The 24,231-nt window shown below is 50.0% G+C and overlaps 1 protein-coding gene across 2 annotated transcripts in view; it reads left to right on the forward strand.

Moving 5' to 3' along the window:
• Nucleotides 1-9,858: 9,858 nt before the first annotated feature.
• Nucleotides 9,859-24,231, forward strand: part of WNT9B (Wnt family member 9B) — a 35,527-nt gene continuing 21,154 nt past the window's right edge. For both annotated transcript variants that reach the window (XM_054458866.2, XM_054458865.2), the window contains exon 1: nt 9,859-9,997. In XM_054458866.2, coding sequence (XP_054314841.1) covers nt 9,915-9,997 — 83 coding nt within the window. In that variant the 5' untranslated portion in view covers nt 9,859-9,914. The remainder of the gene's footprint in view (nt 9,998-24,231) is intronic.

The raw sequence follows: 24,231 nt of genomic DNA on the forward strand, positions 1-24,231 counted from the left end.
AAGGGACACTCTGGACTGGGGAGTGCCGGGTAGATGAAGGCAGGGGAGATGGAGGCTCTGCAGTGTGAGGCAGGCGGACAGGGAAGCCCGCATCCAGCTGAGAGACCTTGAGCAACCACGTCCTCCTCTGAGCTCCGCGTTTGCCGTGTGCAAAGTGAAGGGGTAGGCCGACCCCTCAAGGCCCTGCTTGCGCTCTCTGCGGTGTGTGGGGGGGTCTCTGCTCAGCGGGAGGACAGCCCCTGCCGCGCCGAGCGTCCTCCAGCGTCCGCGGCCGCCGCGAGCAGCGCTGACCCGCAGGGGGCGCTCCTGCAGAAGGCTGGCCGCGGTGGCGCCCTCGGCGGGGCCTGGGCTGGCCTGGGGACCCGGGAGGCCTCCCCCTCCATCCCTCCGGGTCCGCTCCCACCACTTGCCTTCTCACACCGCCCCTTCCCACTCCATGCTCTGGGATTAAAGGCTTGGGAAGTTTCTGGTATCTAGGTCCTTGGGCAGGCCACTTCGCCTCTCTGTGCCTCAGTTTCTTTAGGCGCAAACTGGGTTGTGTGAGGAAGAGATGAGTTATTGGTCAGGAGAGCCTTCCAGCCACAGGTAAGGTAGATATGCCGCTGCTGCACACCCCAATATCATTCCCAGGGCAGGGGCTGCTGCTCTACCACCTCAGGGTTACAGCTTGCTTTAAATCTTTATTTATTTGTTTGTTTTTTCAGACAGGGTCTCCCTCTGTTGCCCAGGCTGGAGTGCAGTGGCGTGATCACGGCTCACTGCAGCCTCAAACTCCTGGGTTCAAACCATCCTCCTGCCTCAGCCTCCCGAGTAGCTGGAACCACAGGTGCATACCACCATGCCCAGCTATTAATTTTTTTTGTAGAGATGGGATCTTGCTTTGGTGCCCGGGGCTGGTCTTGAACTCCTGGGCTCAAGTGATCCTCCCGTCTCAGTCTCCCAAAGTGCTGGGATTGCAGGCATGAGCCACCGTACCCTGCTTTAAACTTTTATTCAAAGTCCTTTTGTGCAAAGATAGAAATAATTCTTGGATCCTACAGAGTGCCTGGCATGATGAGTGATGCTCAAAACGTAGCTGTGGAATGATTAGTTTTTGAAATCATCCAGACAGAAGCTATGAGAAAATCAGACAGTGCACCTCTTCTGAATCACACTGGAAGATGTCCACATTCATCTTCACATTTCTCACCACTGTTCTGTGAGGAAGACGGACAGGGAGTGTTGTATCCATTTTATGGATGAGGAAACCGAGGTCGCAGAGGAAGCCAGAGACAAGATTTTAAGTTAGGACCCAGGGTTCTCTCCACGCAACCTCAGGTAAATTATCCTGTTGTTGCTAGTGACTCCTATTGGAGACATGTGGTATTGCAACCAGGCCACATTAGACACTGAAGGCACCTCATGAGGAAGAAGGTGGGCACATCCTGGGTGCCAAGCCCAGAGAGGGAGAAACTAGGGTAGATATTAATATTGGAGCTGGGGGGATGAAATGATATTTCAGAATCAATAACAGATTGGAAAGGCTTAGCTAGTTTAAAAAACATTCCCTATTTTTAAGTCCCCAACACTTTTTCAACCTCCTCTCACTCCAAAGTAGAACTTAATGTAGCAAAGGTATGCTTTGTAGGGTGAACCCTTATAATTATAATAACAACCAGTGGGAAAACTTGGTTTCCTTTCAAACATTTGTGTGACTAATTAGGAGGGAGTATTCCATTCGTTAAAGTGAAGAAAGAAGGACTGAAAAAAAAAAATCACTCTGCAAAATCCAGCTCAAACATCGCTGCATCTCAGTTGCCATTGTCTTAGCTACCTCTTCCCTGGAACAATGAATTGATTGTCTTCTTTCCTGGGTTCCTGCTTTATTTGGTACTTTCTTCTCTTTACTGCCGCACAGTCATTAAATATGTGTCTTTGGTGCCAGCTCCCTGGCTTCTAATCCCAGTTCTAAGCTTACTAGCTGGCCAGTTATTTGACTTCTCTGTGCCCATTTCCTCACTTGTAAAATGTTGTGAGCATTGAATGGGTTAACAGTTTTATAGGACTTAGAACAATACCTGGTGTAATGTAAGTGCTCAATAACTAGTTTACACTTATATAGATATGTCAGAATGCTCTCTGTATTTATTTATGTGTCTTTCCCAACAAACTGTGTGCTCCTCAAGGACAAGAACTGACTTCATCATCTCCTATTCCAGGGTTTAGCACCAGATGCTTATTCAAAGTATGTTAAACTGAATATTATATATTCATACTTTATTATTATTTTTTCTAAGACAAGGTTCTTTTTCTGTTGCACAGGCTGGAGTGCAGTGGTGGCATCATGGCTCATTGCAGTTGCAACTTCCCATGCTCAAGACATCCTCCCATCTCAGCCTCCAGGGTAGCTGGGACTACAGGCATGTGCCACAATGCCTGGCTAATTTTTTTTTCTTTTTTGTATTAGCAGAGTCTCACTGTGTTGCCAAGGCTGGTCTTGAACTCCTGGCCTCAAGCAATCCTCCTGCCTCAGTCTCCCAGAATGCTAGGATTACAGGCATGAGCCACTGTATCCAGCCTATACTTTATATAAAATAGAAAATATGCAGTGAGGTGGAGTTAGCCACCTTTTTTTTTTTTTTTTTTTTTTTGATAAGTTAAGCCTCAGCTTACTGCTTCCCAGAGATAAACCAAGGTTCGAGTCTCTCCTTTGTTTAAAGAAAAACATCTGGCTGGGCCACTGCAGTCCTACCATGAGTTCAGGAAAACATGCTGTGGTCCAACTGTCTATCAGTCAGGACATGGTTAATGAGCACTTCCTGTAAACTTATTTGTACCTGCAGTTCTGATAATATGACCTGGAGGAAATGGTCTGGTGGTGGCCGATTCCTAAAACTAACTGCAAAGGATTGCATTCCCTTAGGCACCCATGAACTTCAAGATGGGACCCCTTTCCTCTCATCCTTCTTTTTAGAGAGTTTAGAGAGCAATAACTTACTCAGATGAAAACAAACTAAAAGGTGTTGAGAATGCCTCTGTGCAGACCCAAATCTATAGGATGTTATTTATAGTAAATTATGGCATATTTTTAAACTTCTATTCCCTAAGAAAGTTGTTTTCTTGCCTCCCTCCTTCCCTTCCTTCCTTCCTCTTTCTTCTTTCTTTTCTTTTTTTGGAGATGGAGTTTTGCTCTTGTTGCCCCAGGGCTGGAATGCAATGGTGGGATCTCTGCTCACTGCAACCTCCGCCTCCCAGGTGCAAGTGATTCTCCTGCCTCAGCCTCCTAAGTAGCTGGGACTACAGGCATGTACCACCACACCTGGCTAATTTCTTGTATTTTTAGTAGAGATGGGGTTTCACCATGTTGACCAGTCTGGTCTGGAACTCCTGACCTCAGGTGATCCACTCGCCTCGGCCTCCCAAAGTGCTTGGATTACACACGTAAGCCACAGTGTCCGGTCTCCTTCCTCCTTCTTTTGAGCAGTATCCATAGCTGTGTCCTGTGTGGAACACCTTTCTTCTGTAAAACACCCCAATGTAGAGTCTTTCACTAGTGATTTGCCCATAGGGGACTTCACGGTGGTTGAAGACAGAATGCCCTGTTGCTCCGTGCCACCTGCCCAGCCATCTCCTGGTCTCCAGGTCAGCTCACTGTATTCTATGCTCCTGGAAGTGGTTACCAGGGCTGGGGTGGGGGTTATATTCACAGTGAGCCCAGTGCCCAAACAGAGCTTGGACATATATGTCACCTGACATACATGAGTCGACTTGCAGGGACAATGGAGTGAGTTATCTGATTTTTTTTTTTTTTTTTTTTTTTTGAGACAGAGCCTTGCTCTGTCACCCTGGCTAGAGTGCAGTGGCACAATCTCGGCTCACTGCAACCTCTGCCTCCCGGGTTCAAACGATTTTCCTGCCTTAGCCTCCCGAGTAGCTGGGTACTACAGGTGCCCCCACCACACCCGGCTAATTTTTGTATTTTTAGTAGTGATGGGTTTCACCATCTTGGCCAGGCTGGTCTCAAACTCCTGACCTTGTGATCCAACCACCTCGGCCTCCCAAAGTGCAGGGATTACACACGTGAGCCACTGTGCTGGCTTTTTTTTTTTTTTTGAGATCAAATCTCGCTCTGTCCCCCAGGCTAGAGTGCCGTGGTGCGATTTCCTCTCACTGCAAACTCCGCCTCCTGAGTTCAAGCGATTCTCCTGCTTCAGCCATCTGAGTAGCTGGAATTACAGGCACCTGCCACCACTCCCAGCTAATTTTTGTATTTTCAGCAGAGATGGGGTTTTGCCATGTTGGCCAGGGTGGTCTTGAACTCCTGATCTCAGGTGCTCCACCCACTTCAGCCTCCCAAAGTGCTGGGATTACAGGCGTGAGCCACCGCGCCTGGCCATGTTATCTGAAATTGAGATTTCCCCTCCAGGTCACTACTTACTTACCTATAACTACTAGACAGAACTGGACTGCTCAAAGCACTCCTGCTAGTTTCAACCGTGTCAGTACAGATGGCTCATCCTGTCTCTCATGAACATTATAAAATCAGGGTCAGGGTTTGTAGCCATCAATAAGTCAGGTCTGACCTTCCACGGTCCAATGTTTATTCATTCAGTTATTCATTCATTAATTCAATTATTTAACAATGTTTTTACTGTGGGCTGAAACTCAGTACCACTATGGGAGGAAGTGTGGGATAGAAAAGAAACAGGGGACAGGGTCTCAGATCTTGAGGTGTCTGCAATCTACACATAGCAGGGATGCCTAATCTCCCAAACTCAAGGACAGTGTATATCAACATAGGCACTGGCACAAAGTACAGTTGTGCCAATAAAGGTTGTAGAACCAATGTGGTGAGTGAGCAGAGGCAGGAATTGTCAGTCAAGGGGGTTCCAGCTGCCCTTGGCCACAGAAGCATGGCTGGGTGGGGGGACACCAAAGGGCTGCTTCTCTGCATTCAGCCTGCCTTGGCTGAACTCAAAGATGCTGCTGGATAAAGGGCTGGAGAATGGCCTTGGATAGGCAAGGGGCAAGAGAAGGTGGGTCCCACACCATCCTCACAACACAATTCAAAATTTTCTTTGAGGAAGAAGAGGGAGGGAGGGAGGAACAGAAGTGAGAAGGCCTCGAACTGGAAGTGCCATGGGGAGTGGTGAGCTCTGCCAGCTCTGGAGTGAGCTCCCCAAGATAGGACAGGGCCCTTCCCACAGAAGGACAGATGAGTGACGGTCACAGAGGACTCCAGTCCAGAAATACTGCCCTGCCCCTCCCAAATACCTTTCCTGAAAATGCTTAAATTTCCACCATTGGAGATGTATTGTTATGTATTTGTCTCCTCCCCACTTTCAGTAATTTTTTTCATTATAAATGTCAAACATGCTTGTCACAGAAAACTAGGAAAATGCAAGGAGGATAAAAATGTTTCTTACCCACACTCCCAACCTCTAAGGCAGCCCCTGTTAACATTTTGGTGTCCTTCTCTGCCCCCTTTTTTGTCATTTTCAGGCATGGCTGTGAGTTCCCTGGAGGGGATTCTGAAGCCCACTTTCCCCACTCAGCTTCAGTCCTATTTCAGTCTGGTGTTCCAGAAAAATCAAGTCTCCCATCTCCGAGAGCCAGTGAGTTCTATGACCTTGAGGAAGTCATTCATCTTTCTGGACTTTAGTGCCCTCATCTGTATAATGGGGACAATCATGGCCCACATGCTACCTCACAGTGCTCCAGAGTCAGTGCTAGTGGAGTGTTGCAAGGGCATTGCCAATACAGTTCAAATATGTGGGGCTAGGACTGATGGGAGTGGTCAGGACACAGCCAGTCATCATAGGGCTATGACAAGAAGGCCAGGTCAGAGGGAGGATGGGGAAGGACAGGGAGAGGGACAGGTGAGCCCACACCCACACCAGTCCTGTCTGGGCTCCCCAGGACCAGCCCTCCTGGGCAGCTGTGTGTTAGGTCAGCATGGGCACCTTCCCTCGGACCTGCTGGGGCATCATCTGTTCCACTTCCTGTTGGGTCCAGAGTTCACTTCCAGTGCAGTTTGAGGGAGATTAGAGGAGACAGCCAGCCTGGGAAGCAGCATTTCCACTTGGGAGGCACAGGAGATATGGAGCCAATCAAAGGCAGATGGTTCCTGAGGGTTTGCTTCAGGCAGGGTGGGCTGGCCTGGCGGCAGGTGCCACGAAGAGGAAGGAGAGGTCTGCAGACATCCTGGAGCTAGATTTGATGTGGTCATAGCAATGCTTTCAGCCTCGTCATGTTTGTGATTTCCAAAGTGTGTGTGTGTGTGCACGTGCGTGTGTGCACAAGAGGAGGAGAGGGCTCCAGCCCTGAGCGCTGGCTGCCTTGGGCTGGTTAATGGAGACAGGTAGCTGCATGTGGATATCTAAGAATGCTTCTCTCGCATACCTGTGTGAACATGTGGACCCAGGACCAGCTGTGGGGCTGCCCAGGAATGTAGACACCCGTGGGGGAGCAGCGGGGGTCTGTGTGTCACCAACTGCCTGGACTTGGGCTGTAGTGCGTGTGCCCCATGGAGCCTGTGTCCGAGCCCAGGAAGGAGTGCTTCTGTCAGCACACATGTGTTTGCATGATACTTTACATCTTTACAGCCATAAAAAGGCCACAAACCAGGGTTATAAGCAGAAAACAACATTTGTTTCCTGAGTACCTACTGTGTGCTGGGACCTGTGCCAGGCTCTGGAGACACAGAGAGAAATAAAACTCAGGCCGGCCCTTCAGGAGCCCACAGGGCAGAGGGAAGGTGGCAGAGCAACAAATCATTTATGGCACAGGCTGTAGGTCCCAAGGGCTGCTCTTCATGTCCTTCCTCAGGGATCCTATAATATCACAATTGCAGGGATGATCTGTTTTCACTGCCATTTCCCCCTCCAGGCTATAAGCCCCTTGGGGATGGACACTTAGGAGGTACACGGTGCTCTGTAAGGATGTATAATGCAAAGGTGTCTGTGAGTCAGGCTGTGCCTGGGCAGTTCTGAGCCAGCCACGGCCAATCATGAGCCACAGCCAGTACTGACAGTACTGCTGGGCTAGGGCTGGGCTCAATTCCTGCCTCCACTACAGCTGGCCCACCTACACCTGCTACGTCAGCTCTCCCAGCCTCTGTTTTTTCATCTGTGCAATGGGGTTATGATTGTCCCAGCCTCCCAGAGGGCTTGAGGCTTTAGTGAGATTGTGAGCCAGGCCCGGCACATGTGTGTGCGTGCACACGTACACACACACACACACACATAGCTTGGTACACAGGAGCTGCTGTGGAATTATTATTATTAGCGAGAAGGAGCTATTATCTGGGCAGTTCTGTGCAGCCTTATTGGCCAAAAAGACAGAAGCAGAACTCTGAAGCCTCCATGGGCAAGCTCGGAGGCACCCCAGCAGACAGAAACCTGGTACAGTACTAACATCAGGAGGAGGGAGCCCAAGCATGGGGCCATGCCATTGGCTGGCAAGGATTCAAGAGCAGCCATCTAAATATTTTCCTCGTGTTTCTCACTCTCCAACCAGTGATGTCTCCATCGAGTCTTGGGTGCTTCTTCCAGTCTCTGATTCATAGGCTTACCCATCAGACATCAACATGTAACTTTCATGAAATTTTGAAAAGGTGTCACTTTGGGAGAATGTGCCCTGCCTTCTCCATGCACAAGCATGCTTGTGTGTGCTTAGGGGCATGAGAACAGGAGGAGCAGCTAGGCAGCCTGAGCCCAACCCACTCCATCCTCACCTGTCTCGGGGGTGTGGCTGGGGCCTGGTGGGGTCTATCTGCCACCCCAGTCCATGGCTTTTCCTTCTCTCTGACTCACACTGGTCCAGCTCAGGCCCCTCATCCTCTAGCTTCTGTGATCATGGTTCAAAGTCTTACCAGTGATATGCTGGAGCTGGGTCCAGCTGGCCTGCAGGGCTAGCTGTGCACATGTCTTCCTAACTCCAGTGATCAGAAACGATGACACATTGGTGGCATGAAGTCAGCCATCATGGGAATATTTAAGGCACAGAGATCAATGATACAAATCAGATGATACAAATCAGACCAAATGATACAAATCAGACCACCATCAACCCTCCTTGAGAACCAGTTGTAAACACCATCACACCCCGGTCCTGCCTGCAGGTATAACGATCACTGATATTAGGTGCCGGCACCTACTAGGCATTTTTTTTTTTTTTTTTTTTTTGAGATGGAGTCCCGTTCTATTGCCCAGGCCAGAGTGCATTTTGTGATTTTGGCTCACTGCAACCTCCACCTCCCAGGTTCAAGCAATTCTCTTGCCTCAGCCTCCCGAGTAGCTGGGATTACAGGCATGCACTGCCACGCCCAGCTAATGTCTTTGTATTTTTAGTGGAGACAGGGTTTCGCCATGTTGGTCAGGCTGGTCTCGAATTCCTGACCTCAGGTGATCCTCTCACCTCGGACTCCCAAAGTGCTGGGATTACAGGCGTGAGCCAATGTGCCTGACCAGCATTTAACATCTTACCTGCACAAAAATTCTGTTAGATATTTCTCATCATCCATATTTCGTATGGGGCTTATAACTTACACGATTTGACTCCAGGTCTCTGCACATTACATTGGGCCATGTGGCCTCAATAAGTAGAACCATGGGATTTGATAGGGCTGGCAGAGCTGTTAGGAATCATCAGATCATCTAATCACTGCGCTCATTTGACAGAGAAACTGAGCTCAAAGAGGCTCTAAGAGGTGGGGGCTTCCTCTGTTAATGCCACCTAACATGGTAGCCACCATCTTCCCAACACCTCTCCCAGCCCCCTACCATGCTGGTGTCCACTGAAAAGCCAAGGTCGCAGTCACTTGATGTTCCCTATGCATGGCTGATTTTTTGGAAACTTTACATGTAGATCTTGACATTCATTGCAAGTTATATTTTGTTTTGCTTGATTTGACCCAGTGTTCGAGACTCTCAAAAACATTTTAAATCTCACTTGGGTCATTGGTTGTATGTCTCCTTTCTAGACAGGTACCACCCGCTGCTTTGATCTCTGCACCTTCGCAGCAGAAATTGGGGTTAAACTTTAAAAAATAATAAGCAAAACAGAACTTTGGGGCCCAACACTTGAAGTTCTCACCCTATCTACCAGAGATTCTGGCATCTACACACCTTGGAAAGTGGGTCCCTCCTCCCGCAGGGCTCTATCTGCCCCACTGTTCACTCTGGATTTCTGCGCTGGGGAACATCAGCAGCATTTTGTCAAAAGCCCACGGAGGCCCACGCTGCGCGCCTCGCCGGTGACAGTCACTCTCCCGTTTAAAAACAGGGCGCCCTTTCCTCTCTCCCATCTGACCAAGACTCTTTGCCTGGCAACAGGGTCCCCCGAGCCATTGGGCATGCATTTCCCCCGCTTCCAGAGAGCGGTTCTGCGCCAGGACCCGGCCCTGCCCTGAGTCTGGGGGCTGCGGCGAAGAGACCCGCACTTGCCGGGCAGGAGGGCGGACAATGACCCGGGTTTTCCACCGACTCCAGATGCGTCCCTTCTCCTACCCCTCCATCTTCTCTACCTCGGAGAAGCCATTGCGCTTGCCTCCGCCCCACCCCGGAGAGGCAGAATCTCCTCCGTCCCCGCCTCGTACCCTCCTCCCCGCCTCTCAGGCCCGGGGGGCTTCATGTTCAGCCACCGCGACCTCGGGCGGGCGCGGCGCCAGGTGAGCGCTCACCTGGGGCCGGAGGGCGGGGCAATGGGGGCGGGCCCTGGGCGGCTGCCCCACCCGCGACGGGGCGGGGCGAGGGCGGCGGGGCCAATGGGGCGGGGGGCTCGCCGCCTGGGGCTGGGGAGTCTCCCAATCTCCTCCTTTCCCAGCGCTGCCTGCCCCGCCCCACCCGGGTTTAAAGTCCCGCGGGCGGGTGGTGGCGGAGCTGCGAGCTTGAGCGGCGCGAGGAGATGCTAGAGGGCGCCGCGCCGCCAGCACCATGCGCCCCCCGCCCGCGCTGGCCCTGGCCGGGCTCTGCCTGCTGGCGCTGCCCGCCGCCGCCGCCGCCGCCTCCTACTTCGGGTCAGTGCCCGCCGCGCCCCCCGCCCGCTCCCCGGCCTGCCTGCCTCTCCCTCCTCCGCTACAGCTGGGCCAATTTTTCCCTCCCGCTGTCCTTGACCCCGCCGAGGTCTCGAACTCAGACCCTAGCCCGGCGCGACCCAGCCCACTTCGCAGTCGGAGTTCGCGCTCTGAGCTCGGTCTCCGGCTTCCCCGGCTCCGAATCCATCGCCCTGTTCTGTGTCCGAGTCTCTGGTCCCCTCCGCCGCCGCTCTCCTCATCCCGCCGGGTCTCGGACTCTGCGCACGCCTCGGACCCTGGCCCCGTCCGCCCTGGCCCCGCCCGTTCAGGTGTCAGTCCCGCTCTCTGATGCCCCTCTCGGGATCCTCACGCCGGTGCCCCGTCTGCCGCCATCCTGGCCTCCATCGACCCGTCCTTGCCTCGGACTCCTTACCCACCCTCCGCCTTCGCCCTGCGGAGCGGAGACCGAGAGGGCTGGGTGGATGGGTGGGACGGGCTGTTCCCGGTCTCAGGGCAGAGGATCGTGCGCGTCCAGGGAGAATGGGGGAAGCCTCGGACTGTGAGAGCACTAGCTGGAGACGCAGGAAGGAACCGTGCGCTGGGGAAATGCGACCACATCTCAGACCTGGCATGGGGTGATTTCTCAGGAGAACACTGGAAAGAGTGAGAGGGCTCAGTGTGTGTGTGTGTGTGTACATGGTTGGAAAAGGAGAATCACAGTGGGTGGTGACACCTGGGGGACAGTGGGGTAGGTGACACTGGGGAGACAGCCGGACAGGAACTATGAGGGGAATGTTTGGAGCAAAAGTTATAGGGCAATTTTTTCCAAGTCCCTTCTTCTCCGACCCTGAATTGCAGGGATTTGGTGAGGGATGGGGGCGGGTATCATGCGTAAGAAGGCACCTTCCCACCCTCCACCCAAAGCCAACTCCAATATGTACAGCCTGTTACTTTAAGCCTTGCCTCCTTTTAAAATCTTCACCCCAAATCAATAGGAGGCTTACAGTCTGAGTATATACAGCAAAGTCAAGAAAACACCAAGCAAGTGACCTGCTAGAGTCTGCTTTGAAGAAGTAGCCAGGGAGAGGTGTGTAAAGGTCTCAGAAGTTCTGCACAGGTTGGAGTAAGGGCTGTGGGCTAATTTCCAGGTCATGACCCCTGGTGAAAACATGTCTGGGCTGTGGAGGAGGGTATCATCCCAGACCCTAGCTCTGGGCTCAGCTTGCTAATGACATGGGAAGACCACTCAGTCTCTGGGCCTCACTTTCTCCTTTTGTACAAAGAAGGGGCTGAACTTGATATGACTGATCCTTTTGCGATCCACCCCAACAGCAGTGCACAACTTGTTTGTTTCCCGAAGATTTCAGGCTTGAAGGAATGGTTGTTCGCTCGGCAGGCAGGATGTCATCATCACTAGGGCACAGACTCTGGGGTCAGTCTTGCCACTTGCTAGGTGTGCTCTTGGCCAAGTCACTTAACCTCTCTGTCTCTCAGTCTCTCAATCTATAAAATGAAGATTATACTGCCTATTTTATAAGAGGATTGAGCTAGTACATGTAAAGCACTTAGGACAGTGTCTAGCATGCAGTAAGTGCTCAACTAATGCTAGTGACTTTTTTTTTTTTTAAAGACGGAGTCTCCCTCTGTCACTCAGGCTGGAGTACAGTGATGTGATCTTGGGTCACTGCAACCTCCATCTCCTGGGTTCAAGCGATTCTCCTGCCTCAGCCTCCTGAGTAGCTGGGACTATAGGCGCGTGCCACCATGCCCAGCTAATTTTTGTATTTTTAGTAGAGACAGTGTTTCACCATGTTGGCCATGCTGGTCTCGAACTCCTGACCTCAATCTGCCCAACTCAGCCTCCCAAAGTGCCAGGATTACAGGCATGAGCCACCAGGCCTGGCTAGTTTGTTTTCATTAAGGAAACCAGGTATAGAATCTTGATGTCCTGGCCCTAACAGTTTTCTGAGCTGGAATGGAAAGAGGTGGGACAAATGGTACCTATATCCTCTTATACACTGGCTCATTTCCACAATTCATTTGTTTGCTTGGTTTTTATGGTTGGAGATGGGGCAAGAGTCAGGTGAGATGAGAGGAGAGGGGTTCCAGAAGGATCACCCTAGCTGCTGTATTGGAAGGGAAAGGTGTTCTCAGCAGTACACGGGGTTAGAATTTTGAGGGAACTGAGCATGGAGCAGCCTTGAAAATGACAGGTGAGATGGTCAAATAAGCCTGGGTTAGGGCTGAGAAGGATGAGTATCGGAGCCACCTCTTCCAGGTCAGGAGCCCAGCTGGAAAGAGCTGACAAAAGACAAAGCCACCACCACCCCAATCTGGGGAGCAGGACAGATGCTCAGAGAATCAGCTAAAACTGGGGCCTCGTGATGTTAAGTGTTTGGTCTCAGGGAACAGACAGGATTCAGCCTGAGCTCTCAGTTAAGAAACCCTCTGGTGACTCAGACCAGGTTTCCCAGCTTCCCATCTGCATTCGCTGTCTGGGAGGAATCTGGTATCAGTCATCTACACTGTAGTGGGAAAGTGAGGCAAAGTGCTTCTTCCTCCGCAGTCATTTGCGTTTGATTATAACACGAAGTGCTTTGGCATCCTGATAAGAGAATATGCAAACATCAGGAGGGCAGGTGAGGCCGATTTTCTTGGTCTCTTTGAAATCATAGAATCATAGACTTCAGAGTTGGAAGTGACCCCAGAAGGATCTCTGGTCCAAAACTTACTGCTTCAAGCAGCATGTATTATTATCCCAATTTTTCAGATGAGGTAACCCCCCAACCCCAAACCACATTGAGCCAGCTGTTGGTTCTGCTGCTTTTGAGTGAGTCTAGAGCCTAATTCTGTTAATGGTGATAAAAAAAAAAATAACTAGTATTGCAGTTTACAAATCACTTTTTTTCTTTTTTTGAGATGGAGTCTTGCTGCACCCAGGCTGGGTGCAGTGTCATGATTTCGGCTCACTGCAACCGCCACCTCCTGGGCTCAAGCAATTCTCCTGCCTCAGCCTTCCGAGAGCTAGGATTACTGGTGCCCCCCCACCAAACCCTGCTAATTTTTGTATTTTTAATAGAGATGGGGTTTCACCATGTTGGGCAGGCTGGTCTGGAACTCCTGACCTCAGGTGATCCACTTGCCTGGGCCTCCCAAAGTGCTGGGATTACAGGCATGAGCTACCATGCCCGGCCCAAGTCACTTTCTCATACAGCCGCCTCTCTCATTTGATCCTCAGAGCCGTTCCTCCAGAGCAATGTAGGATGGGTGTAAATAGTTCCCACAAGGAATCTGAAGGTCAGAAATGTTCAGTCAGTCACCCAATGTCACACAGCGAATTGGTGGGGGAGGCTGAATAGAAACCATGTCCTGCTTCCAGTCTGGGCCCTTCAACCTACAGGAACAGCCTCCAGTGCTAAGACAGTATGATTCCCCCAGGGCAGCAGCAGCTGCAGAGAGGCCGCAGAGGGTGAGGGTGGAGGGAGCCTCCCTTCCCTGCTTAATTGACTCTTTTAGACCCTCTTGGCTGTAGTGAGATGGATAAGGCCACACATTCTTTTCTGTCCTCAGTAGTGACACGGGATGCACTGACCCCTGCTAGACTGTCAGTTTGGCTCACAGAACAGCATGATGGCAGTGGGACAGGAGGCGGACCAGAGGTGAGAGGCCAAGCTAGTCCTGGCTCTGGGACACTCTGTGTTGTCCCTGATCAAGTCACTCATCTCCAAGGTCAGTAGCACCTGGAGGTGCTAAGGTTCCCTAATGCTAACAGGGCTGGTCCTGGCTCTGGAAGTCTAGGATTGCTGAAGAGTTTTTATTTTGGCTTTGAATGCCTAGGAATTCCACAAATGTTAACCCCTGTGATGTTGTATAAATGAAAATGCACTGCATTATGTGATGAGCTGGGCAGAAGACAGGCCCAGTTACCCAATCCAGTCTATTTATTTATTTATTTAGAGACAGAGTCTCGCTCTGTCACCCAGGCTGGAGTGCAATGGTGCGATCTCGGCTCATTGCAACCTCCATCTCCCAAGTTTAAGAGATTCTATCGCCTCAGCTTCCCCAGTAGCTGAGATTACAGGCATGTGCCACCATGCCTGGCTAATTTTTGTATTTTTAGTAGAGACCACGTTGGTCAGGCTGGTCTGGACCTCCTGACCTCAAATGATCCACCCACCTCAGCCTCCCAAAGTGCTGGGCTTACAGGTGTGAGCCACCTTGCCCAGTCTATAAATTATCCCAATGGCTTTGTAACTAGAAACAGTTTCTGTGGATGCAACTTTTTAAATCATAATTAACTTTGGTGGTGTTTCTTCAGTGTGCGACCTCTGCACGGGTTGAGTTTCTTTCCTCTCTAGGGACAGTACAGAGAAGTTTATGAAAGCTCAAGACAGTGAATCCCAGCTTTGCCTGTTGCTAACTGTGTGACTTTAGACAAATGTCTTAACCTTGCTGAGCTTTGGGTTATGAGAATACCCATCTGAGAGGTGAGGGTGAGGCTTAATTGAAACAATGAATGAAAGGGCTGGATAGGGTGTCTGGCACATACGTGCTAAGTGCTCAGTCCAGGCTCACTCTCAGTGGTTGGTGGGGCTCTAAACATCATCCCAGGTGGTGGAAGTGTCATTACTATAATTCCATTGGAGAAACAAAACATAATCTTTATTTTCCCCCCAAATTGTTGTTATATACAATGAAATGCATGCTTTTTCTTTTTCTTTTTCTTTTTTTTTTATTTGAGATGGAGTCTCACTATGTCGCCCAGGCTGGAATGCAGTGGTGCAATCTCGGCTCACTGCAGCCTCCGCCTCCCAGTTCAAGAGATTCTCCTGCCTCAGCCTCTCAAGTAGATGGGATGACAAGTGTGCGCCACCACGCCCAGCTAATTTTTGTATTTTTAGTGAAGACACGGTTTCACCATGTTGGCCAAGCAGGTCTCAAACTCCTGACCTCAGGTGATTCACCCGCCTCAGCCTCCCAAAGTGCTAGAATTATGGGTGTGCACCACCATGGCCGGCCAATGTATGCATTTTAAATTGCACAGTTTGGGTTTTAACAAATTATACACCTGTGTAACACATTTGTGGTGACTCCAATGACTACATGGAACATTTCCACCATCCTAAAGGATCCCTTGTTCCTCTTTGCAATCAACCCTCTCCCACCAGCCCACAGCTACTCCACTTCTCCGCTTTCAGTCACTATGTGTTAGTTTTGCCTGTTCTGGAAGTTTGTATCATGAAATCATGAGTATATAGCCTCTTATGCTTGGATTATTTTGCTCAGCATAAAGCTTTTGAGATTCATCCACGTCATTGAATATAGCAATAGCGAATTCCTTTTTATGGCTGAGTATTCCTTTGTATAGCTGTACCACAAATTAGTTATCCATTCCCCACTTGATAGATATTTGGGTTATTTTGGCCACACATGGTGGCTCACGCTTGTAATCCCAGCACTTTGGGAGGCCAAGGTGGGCAGATCACTTGAGGTCAGGAGTTCGAGACCAGCCTGGCCAACATGGTGAAAACCTGTCTCTACTAAAAATACAAGAATCAGCTGGGTGTGATGGTGGTGGTGCACACCTCTAATCCCAGCTACTCAGGAGGCTGAGGCAGGAGCATCACTTGAACCACGAGGCAGAGGTTGCAGTGAGCCAAGATTGTGCCACTGCTCTCCAGCCTGGGCAACAGAGCAAGACTCTGTCTCAAAAAAAAAAAAAAAAAAAAGATATTTGGGTTATTTGCAGTTTTGGACTATTCCAAATAAAGCTGGTATAAACATCCACATACATCTCTTTTTGTGGGTGCATGTTTTCATTTCTCTTGGATAACTGTCTAGGAGTGGATTGTTGGATCAGATGGTTGATATATGCATAACTTATAGAATTGACATTTTTCAGAGTGATTTTACCATTTTACACTGTAATGTATGAGAGTTCCAGTTGCTCCATATTCTATGGTCAGCTATCGTCAGTTTTAACTTGTGGCTATTTTCGTAAGTATGTAGTAGTATCTCATTGTGGTTTTAATTTGTATTTCCCCATTGATGAATAGTGTGTGGAACATTTTCCCATGTGTATATTGGTCATTTGAATATCATTTCATTGGGTTATTTGTCTTCTTATTGAATTGTAAGAGTTCTTTATATATTTTGTTGCTGTTGTCGCTGTTGTTGCTGTCGTTGTTGTTGCTGTTGTTTGAGACGGAGTCTCACTCTGTATCCCAGGCTGGGGTGCAATGGCACGATCTTGGCTAACTGCAACCTCCACCTCCTGGGTTCAAGCAATTCTTGTGGCTCAGCCTCCCAAGTAGCTGGGACTACAGGCATGCGCCACCATGCTTGGCTAATTTTTGTATTTTTAGTAGAGATGAGGTTTCATCATGTTGGCCTGGCTGGTCTTGAACTCCTGACCTCAGGTGATCCACCCGCCTCAGCCTCCCAAAGTGCTGGGATTACAGGCATGAGCCACTTGGCCTAAGAGTTCTATACATATTTTGGATACAAGTCTTTGTCACAAGTACTGGTAATATTTTATTCCTGCCCGTGACTTGCCGTTTCATTTTCTTATTGGTGTCTTGTGAAGAGCAGATGTTTTTAATTTTGATGAAGTCCAGTGTATCAACCTTTTCTTGTATGGTTTGTGCTTTGTTGGTGTCCTACCCAAGAAATCTCTGCCTTCGTAAAAGTTGCAAAGATTTCTTCCTATGTTTTCTCCTTTTTTTTTTTTTTTGGAGAAATGATCTCTTTCGGTCCTCCAGGCTAGAGTTGCTTCTGCTGCTTTTGAGTGAGCCTGGAGCCTAATTCTGTTGATGGTGATAAAAACATAATAACTAGTATTGCAGTTTACAAATCACTTTCTCATACAGCCCCTTCTCTCACCTGATCCTCAGGGCCATTCCTCCAGAGCCATGTAGGATGGGTGTAAATAGTTCTCACAAGGAAACTAAATGTATTACACAATCACAGCTCACTACAGCCTCGACCTTCTGGACTCAAGTGATCCTCCTGCCTCAGCCTCCTAAGTAGCTGGGGCCACAAGTATGCGCCATCATGCCCAGCTAATTTTTTATTTTTTGTAGAGATGGGGTTTTGCTATATTACTCAGGCTGGTCTCAAACTCCTGGGCTCAAGCAATTCTCCTGCCTTGGCCTCTCAAACTGCTGGGATTATTGGCATGAGCCACAGCTAGAAGTTTATAATTTTAGCTTTTTTTTTTTTTTTTTTTTTGGCAGAATTTCACTCTTGTTCCCCAGGCTGGAGTGCAGTGGCATGATCTCGGCTCACTGTAACCTCCACCTCCCGGGTTCAAGTGATTCTCCTGACTCGACCTCCCGAGTAGCTGGAAGTACAAACACCCGCCACTGTGCCTGGCTAATTTTTATTTTTAGTAGAGATGGGGTTTCACCATGTTGCCCAGGCTGGTCTTGAACTCCTGACCTCAGGTGATCCACCTGCCTTGGCCTCCCAAAGTGCTGGGAATACAGGCGTGAGCCACCGCACCCAGCCAATTTTAGCTTTTACCCTTTAGTCTATGGTTTATTTTGAGTTAACTAGTGTGTACAGCATGGAGTAAGGGGCAAGCTTATTATTTTGCATATGAATGTCCATGTGTTTCAGTGCCATTTGTTGAAATGATGATGTTTTCTCCACTGTCATCTTTGTTGCTCATCAATTGATTCAATATGTGTGGGCCTATTTCTGGACACTCTATTCTGTTTCATTTATCTATATGCCTATCCTTATGCCAATACTATACAGCCTTGATTACTGTAGCTTTAAAAAAATTTTTTCCCCAGTAAGCCTTTTATATTCCTAGATTGCTATAGCTTTATGTAAGTCTTGAAACTAAATACTATAAGTTCTCTAACTGTGCACTATTTTTTCGAAATTGCATGGGCTATTCAGGGTCATTGTATTTCGGCATAGATTTTAGTAGTATCTCGTCAATATCCACATGAAAGCCTCCTGGGATTTTGACTGGGATTCCATTGAATCTATACATCAATTCATGGAAGATTGACGTTCCGACAATATTGAGTCTGCTGATTTGCACACAGGCCATATCTTTCTATTTAGAGCTTTTGTAATTTCTCTCAGCAGTGTTTTCTAGTTTTCAGTGTGCAGGCATTGAAAATTTTAAAAAAGAAATTCTTCCAATGTGCTCTGTGTATTTAGATAGCATTGTTTTTATTTTTAATAAAAATAAAAACACATTTTCAGAAATTGAATTGGGGCCTGAGAAAAACATAGTTGGAGGGAAGAAAAGGTAAAAGAAATTTTACTGCTTTGGGGGTGGTGGATTGAAAGCCAAACATCGCTGATAAGAATCATTGTGTTTTGGGAAGGAATTTAGGCCAGCTTGTCCCTGGCTGAGCTGTAACCCCTGAGGAGCTGGGCTCCAGAGTTGGGCTGAGAGTCATTCTAGCCTCTTCAGTGGATGATGGTGGACTTTCTGTGGCTGAGGACAGGAAGGAGGAGAGGAGGGAGGCGGGGCCGGCAGACTCCCGGGCTGGAATCTCCTAAGGAAGAGAGGTCCTGGTGCCTTTGGGATTATGTGCTCAGGTGGAAGTTGGGCTCAGGAGGAGGTGGGCCAGGTGCTGTGAGGGTGACTCCCATCCTGGCATCAGCATGAGCAGGATGGGACATGGCCCAAGGCCCTGTTGTAGTGTAAGGGGCACTGGGCTTGGGGTCACACAGATCAGAGTTCAAATCTCCATCTACCACGTACTGACTGACCCACGGCAAGTCAGATAACCATTCTGACCCCAGTTTTCTCATCTGTAAAATGGGCTAATCTTGATCTCTTAGGCTTGTTGTAACGGTTAAATGAATGTATATATAAGTATTAAAATGCTATCTCTATATAAGGATTCCAGGAAATCTAGTGATCTGCCCCACAGCATCCCAAGTTAAGAAGAGTCTTTGGTGGTGACATCTGTTCCTTCTTCTCTGTGCCTGTATCCCAGCCACTGTACAATTCAGAACAAACCCAGCCTTTTCTGTGCTCAGCACTTTATGTGCATTACTTCACCTCACACTGTGGGAACCCAGGAGGTAGGTGCTGATATAATTCTCATTTATTTTAAAATTTCACTTATTTTTTTATTTTTAGAGAGATAGGTTCTTGCTCTGTCACCCAGACCGGAGTGCAATGGCTTGATCATAGCTCATTGCAGCCTTGAACTCCTGACCTCAAGCAGTCCTCCTGCCTCTGCCTTCTGAGTAGCTGGGATTATAGGCACAAGGCATCATACCTGGCCGGTTATCCTCATTTATAGGTGTGCGTGTTGGGGGGAAAGTGTCAGAATCCAAGCCAACCTCTTCATCTCTGCTGTATGCTGGCAGTGGAACCCCAACTGGAGGCCTGCCCCCCTAGGGCAGCTCTGTCCCTCTGAGCCCCAACCCTGTGGCCCAGGCCCTGCACTTGGCGCATGTCCTGGGTATCTCTTGCCCTGTGTGTCTCAAACTCTTGGCTCATTAGCTAATTTTTCAGGTGCTCAGGTCTTCAATTCACTTGTAGTTTCCTTCAGTAGAGACCTCGGGGCCCTGCTGTTGTCTGAGTCCCACAGTCCCTAGCGTTGCTCCCTGGGCTGCAGTGAATGTCTTGGTGGGCAGCGTCCTCTTCCTTTCACTGGCCCTTCCTTTCCCCTGGAATCTCCCTCTGCCCTGTCCCATTCACTTCTTCATCTTCTGCCTCCATGGGCTCTCTGGGGCACATACTGCCTCACCTAGGCCTGGCCAACTGGGAGCCATGGCCTGGCTTCTGTCAGGATAGGAACTGGACACAAAGCAGAGAGCAGAGACTTATCCCCATCAGACTCCAGAAATCAGCCACACCCACCACCTCATGGCATGCTGGTAGCAGCAGACATGAGCTGGGGGGATAGGGTGGCCTCTTCCACACCCAAGCCCCTCATTGGAGAGATGAAGGCTGAAGAGGAGGGTGAAGAGTCTTAGAGCCAGAAAGACTTCAACTACCAAGCTCTGGTCAGTCCTGGAAACTTCCAAGAGGCTGGTTTTAGGGCAAGACCAAAGGGTTTATTTTTCCTGGTGTTACAATCCGTTTGAGGCCAGATGCTGTCAGAATTCAACATTTCTCTTTGAATTTTAGAAAAGTAGGCCGGGTGCGGTGGCTCATGCCTGTAATCCCAGCACTTTGGGAGGCTGAAGCAGGTGGATCACCTGAGGTCAGGAGTTTGAGACCAGCCTGGCCAACATGGTGAAACCCCATCTCTACTAAAAATACAAAAATAGCTGGGCGTGGTGGCAGCCGCTTGTAATCCCAGCTACTTGGGAGGCTGAGGCAAGAGAATCGCTTGAACCTAGGAGGCGGAGTTTGCAGTGAGCCGAGATCACGCCATTGCACCGAAGCCTGGGCAACAACAGCGAAACTCCATCTAAAAAAAAAAAAGAAAAGAAAAGAAAAAGAAAAAGAAAAGAGAAAGAAAAGTAATATAGGAGGTAGGGGAGGCAGAAAAAAATAAAATTAAAAAATAAAAATTAAAAAATTAAAAGTATAGAAAGGTAATGTATTGTATATCCTGTGGCTAACAGCGCCTCTAGCAAGATCTAGGGCGCCTGTAATCAGACTCCATTGATTTTGCAGGAAGACATCTACAGTTGGGATAAACAAAGACCATAATATTCTCCCTGGTTCAGGTCAGGGCTTGCTACTATGTGAGTTCACCACAATTGTTAAAAAAAAAAACTTGTAGTTTTCTGAGTTTCCTGGAATTTGGAATTGCGGAGAAAGGTTTGTGAACCTGTGGCAAACTTTGAGCCGAAGTCACCACGAGAGGTTGTGCAAGCTGAGTTTTTTTTTGTTTGTTTTGTTTTGTTTTTTTGAGACGGAGTCTTGCTCTGTCGCCCAGGCTGGAGTGCAGTGGCAGGATCTTGGCTCACTACAACCTCTGCCTCCCAGGTTCAAGCGATTCTCCTGCCTCAGCCTCCTGAGTAGCTAGGACAACAGGTGTCTGCCACCACACCTGGCTACTTTTTTGTATTTTTAGTAGAGATGGGGTTTCACCATGTTGGCTAGGCTGGTCTCAAACTCCTGGTTTCACTATGTTGGCCAGGCTGGTCTCAAACTCCTGACCTCAAGTGATCCGCCTGCCTCGGCCTCCCAAAGTGATGGGATTACAAGCGTGAGCCACTGTGCACCCAGCCTAAGCTGAGTTTTAAACAAAGACTCAGGCCAGTTGCTTGGCTGGTCCTTGCTGGGTGTCACCAGGCTACCCAAGCACAGATCTTCCCCAGGAACTGAGGTTCAGAGGGAACGGGCCTGGCTCTCAGACCCCAAGGTACAGGGCCCCACAGGGGCTGAAGACCAGGGCTGGATGGCTCCGAAATCTGGCACTGGGGAGAGCATACGCCAGCAATCAGTTGCAGGCTAGGGAGGGCGTGGCCACAGGCAGCCTCCTCCAGAGCCACGCCCTCCCAAAGCCCGCCCAGCCCCAGCTTGGGAAGGTTTGGCGGTGGGGCATTAGGTGGTAGCCTCTGCAGCCAAAGAGCAAGACCACAGCGAGGCCAGCAGGGTGGGACTGCAGGGAGGCTGAGGGACAGCCCCGAGCTGCACTCCTTGCATGGGGTTAGACACCTAAGGGGCATAATATGCAGCCAGCAGGTGTCTGTAGAGCATCTGCTTAGGAGAAGCAGGCATCTGGACTGGGAAAGAATGGATCTCAGGGTATGAAAAACCATGGCCTCTGCCAAGGAGCTTACAGGATACAGCTTTGAAGAGGAAGAAAGAAGTGTCAGCCATGCAGAAATGATGGTACTATATACACAAAAGTGAGAGAAGACAAAGAAAGAGGATGGTTAGAGGGGAATGGGGCTGGCAAGTAAGGAGGGCTTCCTGGAGGAGGCAAACAAACATCACAGCATACAAGAGCTGTCTGGGACCTCAGGGTGATCAAGTGTTAAAAAAGGACGTGGCTATAAAAGGTTCCAGGGGATCCATGAGGGCTTTTGGACTGGGAGAAGGTATCCCAAGCAGAGGTTACAGCATGGAGGTCGGACCGAGTTAGACATGCAGAGGACATGGGAGAGACTAGCCTGGCTGAGGGGAGGGTCCCCTTGCTCCAGCCCTGGCTGGCTCTGGGTTTAGGACAGTCCTAGTGGTTCTATTCCCAAGGGAGCCACTCAACTACATCCATCCCAGGTTCAGGGAAAGGCAAATCATGGCTGAAACCACACTCCTGGTGGCAAGTTCCTACCCAACCAGGGTACTGGGTGACTCTGGCTGGGTGACTCCAGCCAAGTTATTTAACCATGACGCGTTGACCAACTAACTAGCTTGACAGGTTCTTGAATGCACCCTGGGCTCTGATCACCCTCTTCCCATGCACAGGCAGGCTCAGGCTGGGCTTGGGCCCTGGAAGGGCCAGGCCTCTGGGGAATGCCTTGTGCGTGACACCCTCAATGATGAGGACAGTGCCATTGTTTGCACAGGCTCTAGGCAGAGATGTCCCATGCTGCAGATTCCACTTGTTCTCCTGCGGGCCCCACGGGTGTCCTGGACTACTCTGGGGGTGGATCCTTGATCAGGCAGGGAGGTTCCTGCTGTCCCTACAGCTGGGTGGAGGGTGTGGGCCATCCGTGGGGCCCGCAGGAGAACAAGTGGAATCTGCAGCATGGGACATCTCTGCCTAGAGCCTGTGCAAACAATGGCACTGTCCTCATCATTGAGGGTGTCACGCACAAGGCATTCCCCAGAGGCCTGGCCCTTCCAGGGCCCAAGCCCAGCCTGAGCCTGCCTGTGCATGGGAAGAGGGTGATCAGAGCCCAGGGTGCATTCAAGAACCTGTCAAGCTAGTTAGTTGGTCAACGCGTCATGGTTAAATAACTTGGCTGGAGTCACCCAGCCAGAGTCACCCAGTACCCTGGTTGGGTAGGAACTTGCCACCAGGAGTGTGGTTTCAGCCATGATTTGCCTTTCCCTGAACCTCCCACCCACTGCCTCCACATCCCCACACCAAGCTCCCCCAGCTCCTTCTCTTCACATACCAGGCCCTCTCCTTTGATCTTCCCTGTAACTAGCCAAGTATGTTCTCAAGCACTGGTATTGTATCAGACTGTCACACTTTAGTATGAAGAGGTAGGCCACTTCTGTAAGCCTGATTCCTGACTTTTTGCTGAAGAGACTGAGTTTCAGACCAGGGAAAGTAGCCTTTAAACAGAGGGTCTTTCTCTCCCTTCCTGAGGGCCCACCCTTGGGCCACCCAGGGGGTCAGAGGAGTCCTGACCAGGCTTCTTTCCCTCAAAACCTAGCTGTCTTGCGTTTCCACCACCTTAGATGCTTGCTGTGGTGATGACTGATTTGGCTTCCCTGACGTGCTGGGTCTGCAAGCAGAAACTTCCAGGCTTGGTGGAAGCAATCAAGAGACCTGGGCCACAGACCCAGCCCTGCTACCAAGCCAGTGGGTCGCCTTGGAGGACCAATCTTGCATGAACTTGTGGGCCACCGGAGACCTCCACACTTGGCATGCCCTTGCCCTCCTGCTTCCCCGCACAGCCCCCAGGACACCTTCCAGGAGCCAGCAGAGCAGAATTTCTGGGCTGGGTGACCTTAAAGGGTTTCTCCAGCTCTAACGTATAATGATTTGAATGGTGTACGTTTGGACTCAGCCTAGGAACTGGGGGAGATGTTTATAGTCACAGACTCGTAGAGGTGATGGATCCTTCTTTGCAGGAATGACTTTGGGGACCCTCCGCAGCCACTGTGACACTTGACGCATGCGTGTCAGGGACAAAGGCTTCCTCTCCTTGGCTTCAGCCTGAGCCTGAGTGGAGAGGGAGAGAGACGGGAGGAAGAAGAGAAAGCATTTCCTTCACAGATGTTGAACTAGCCACACTCTAAATGCCAGGGATTGTTGAGATGCAAAGCATGCTCGCCGTGCAAGCTGCTCACTACCCACTTAGCCCCTGAGCACATCTCCCTGATGCCATCCCCTGCAGGCAGCCAGGTCTGTGGCTGTGAGACAGGAAGTGGGGCTGTGCTTGGAGAGACAAAGCCTGCAGCTGGACCCAGCTCTTTCCTCTCTGAGTCAGGGACGGGTGGGGGACAAGGCTGTGGGGTGGGCTCCAGTGCGGAAGTGTGGACAGATTCAGTCCTCAGGGTGGGTTCGTGGGGATGGAGGGTGAGAGCTGGGGAGGGAAGGAAGGCTGGATCCAGGGGTGGGGGTCGGGGAGCCAGACAGGAGGAAAGAGTGGTTTCGAGGTCTGTGGGTAGACCG

The sequence above is a fragment of the Pongo pygmaeus genome, chromosome 19 (assembly GCF_028885625.2).
Source record: "Pongo pygmaeus isolate AG05252 chromosome 19, NHGRI_mPonPyg2-v2.0_pri, whole genome shotgun sequence".
NCBI lineage: Eukaryota > Metazoa > Chordata > Mammalia > Primates > Hominidae > Pongo > Pongo pygmaeus.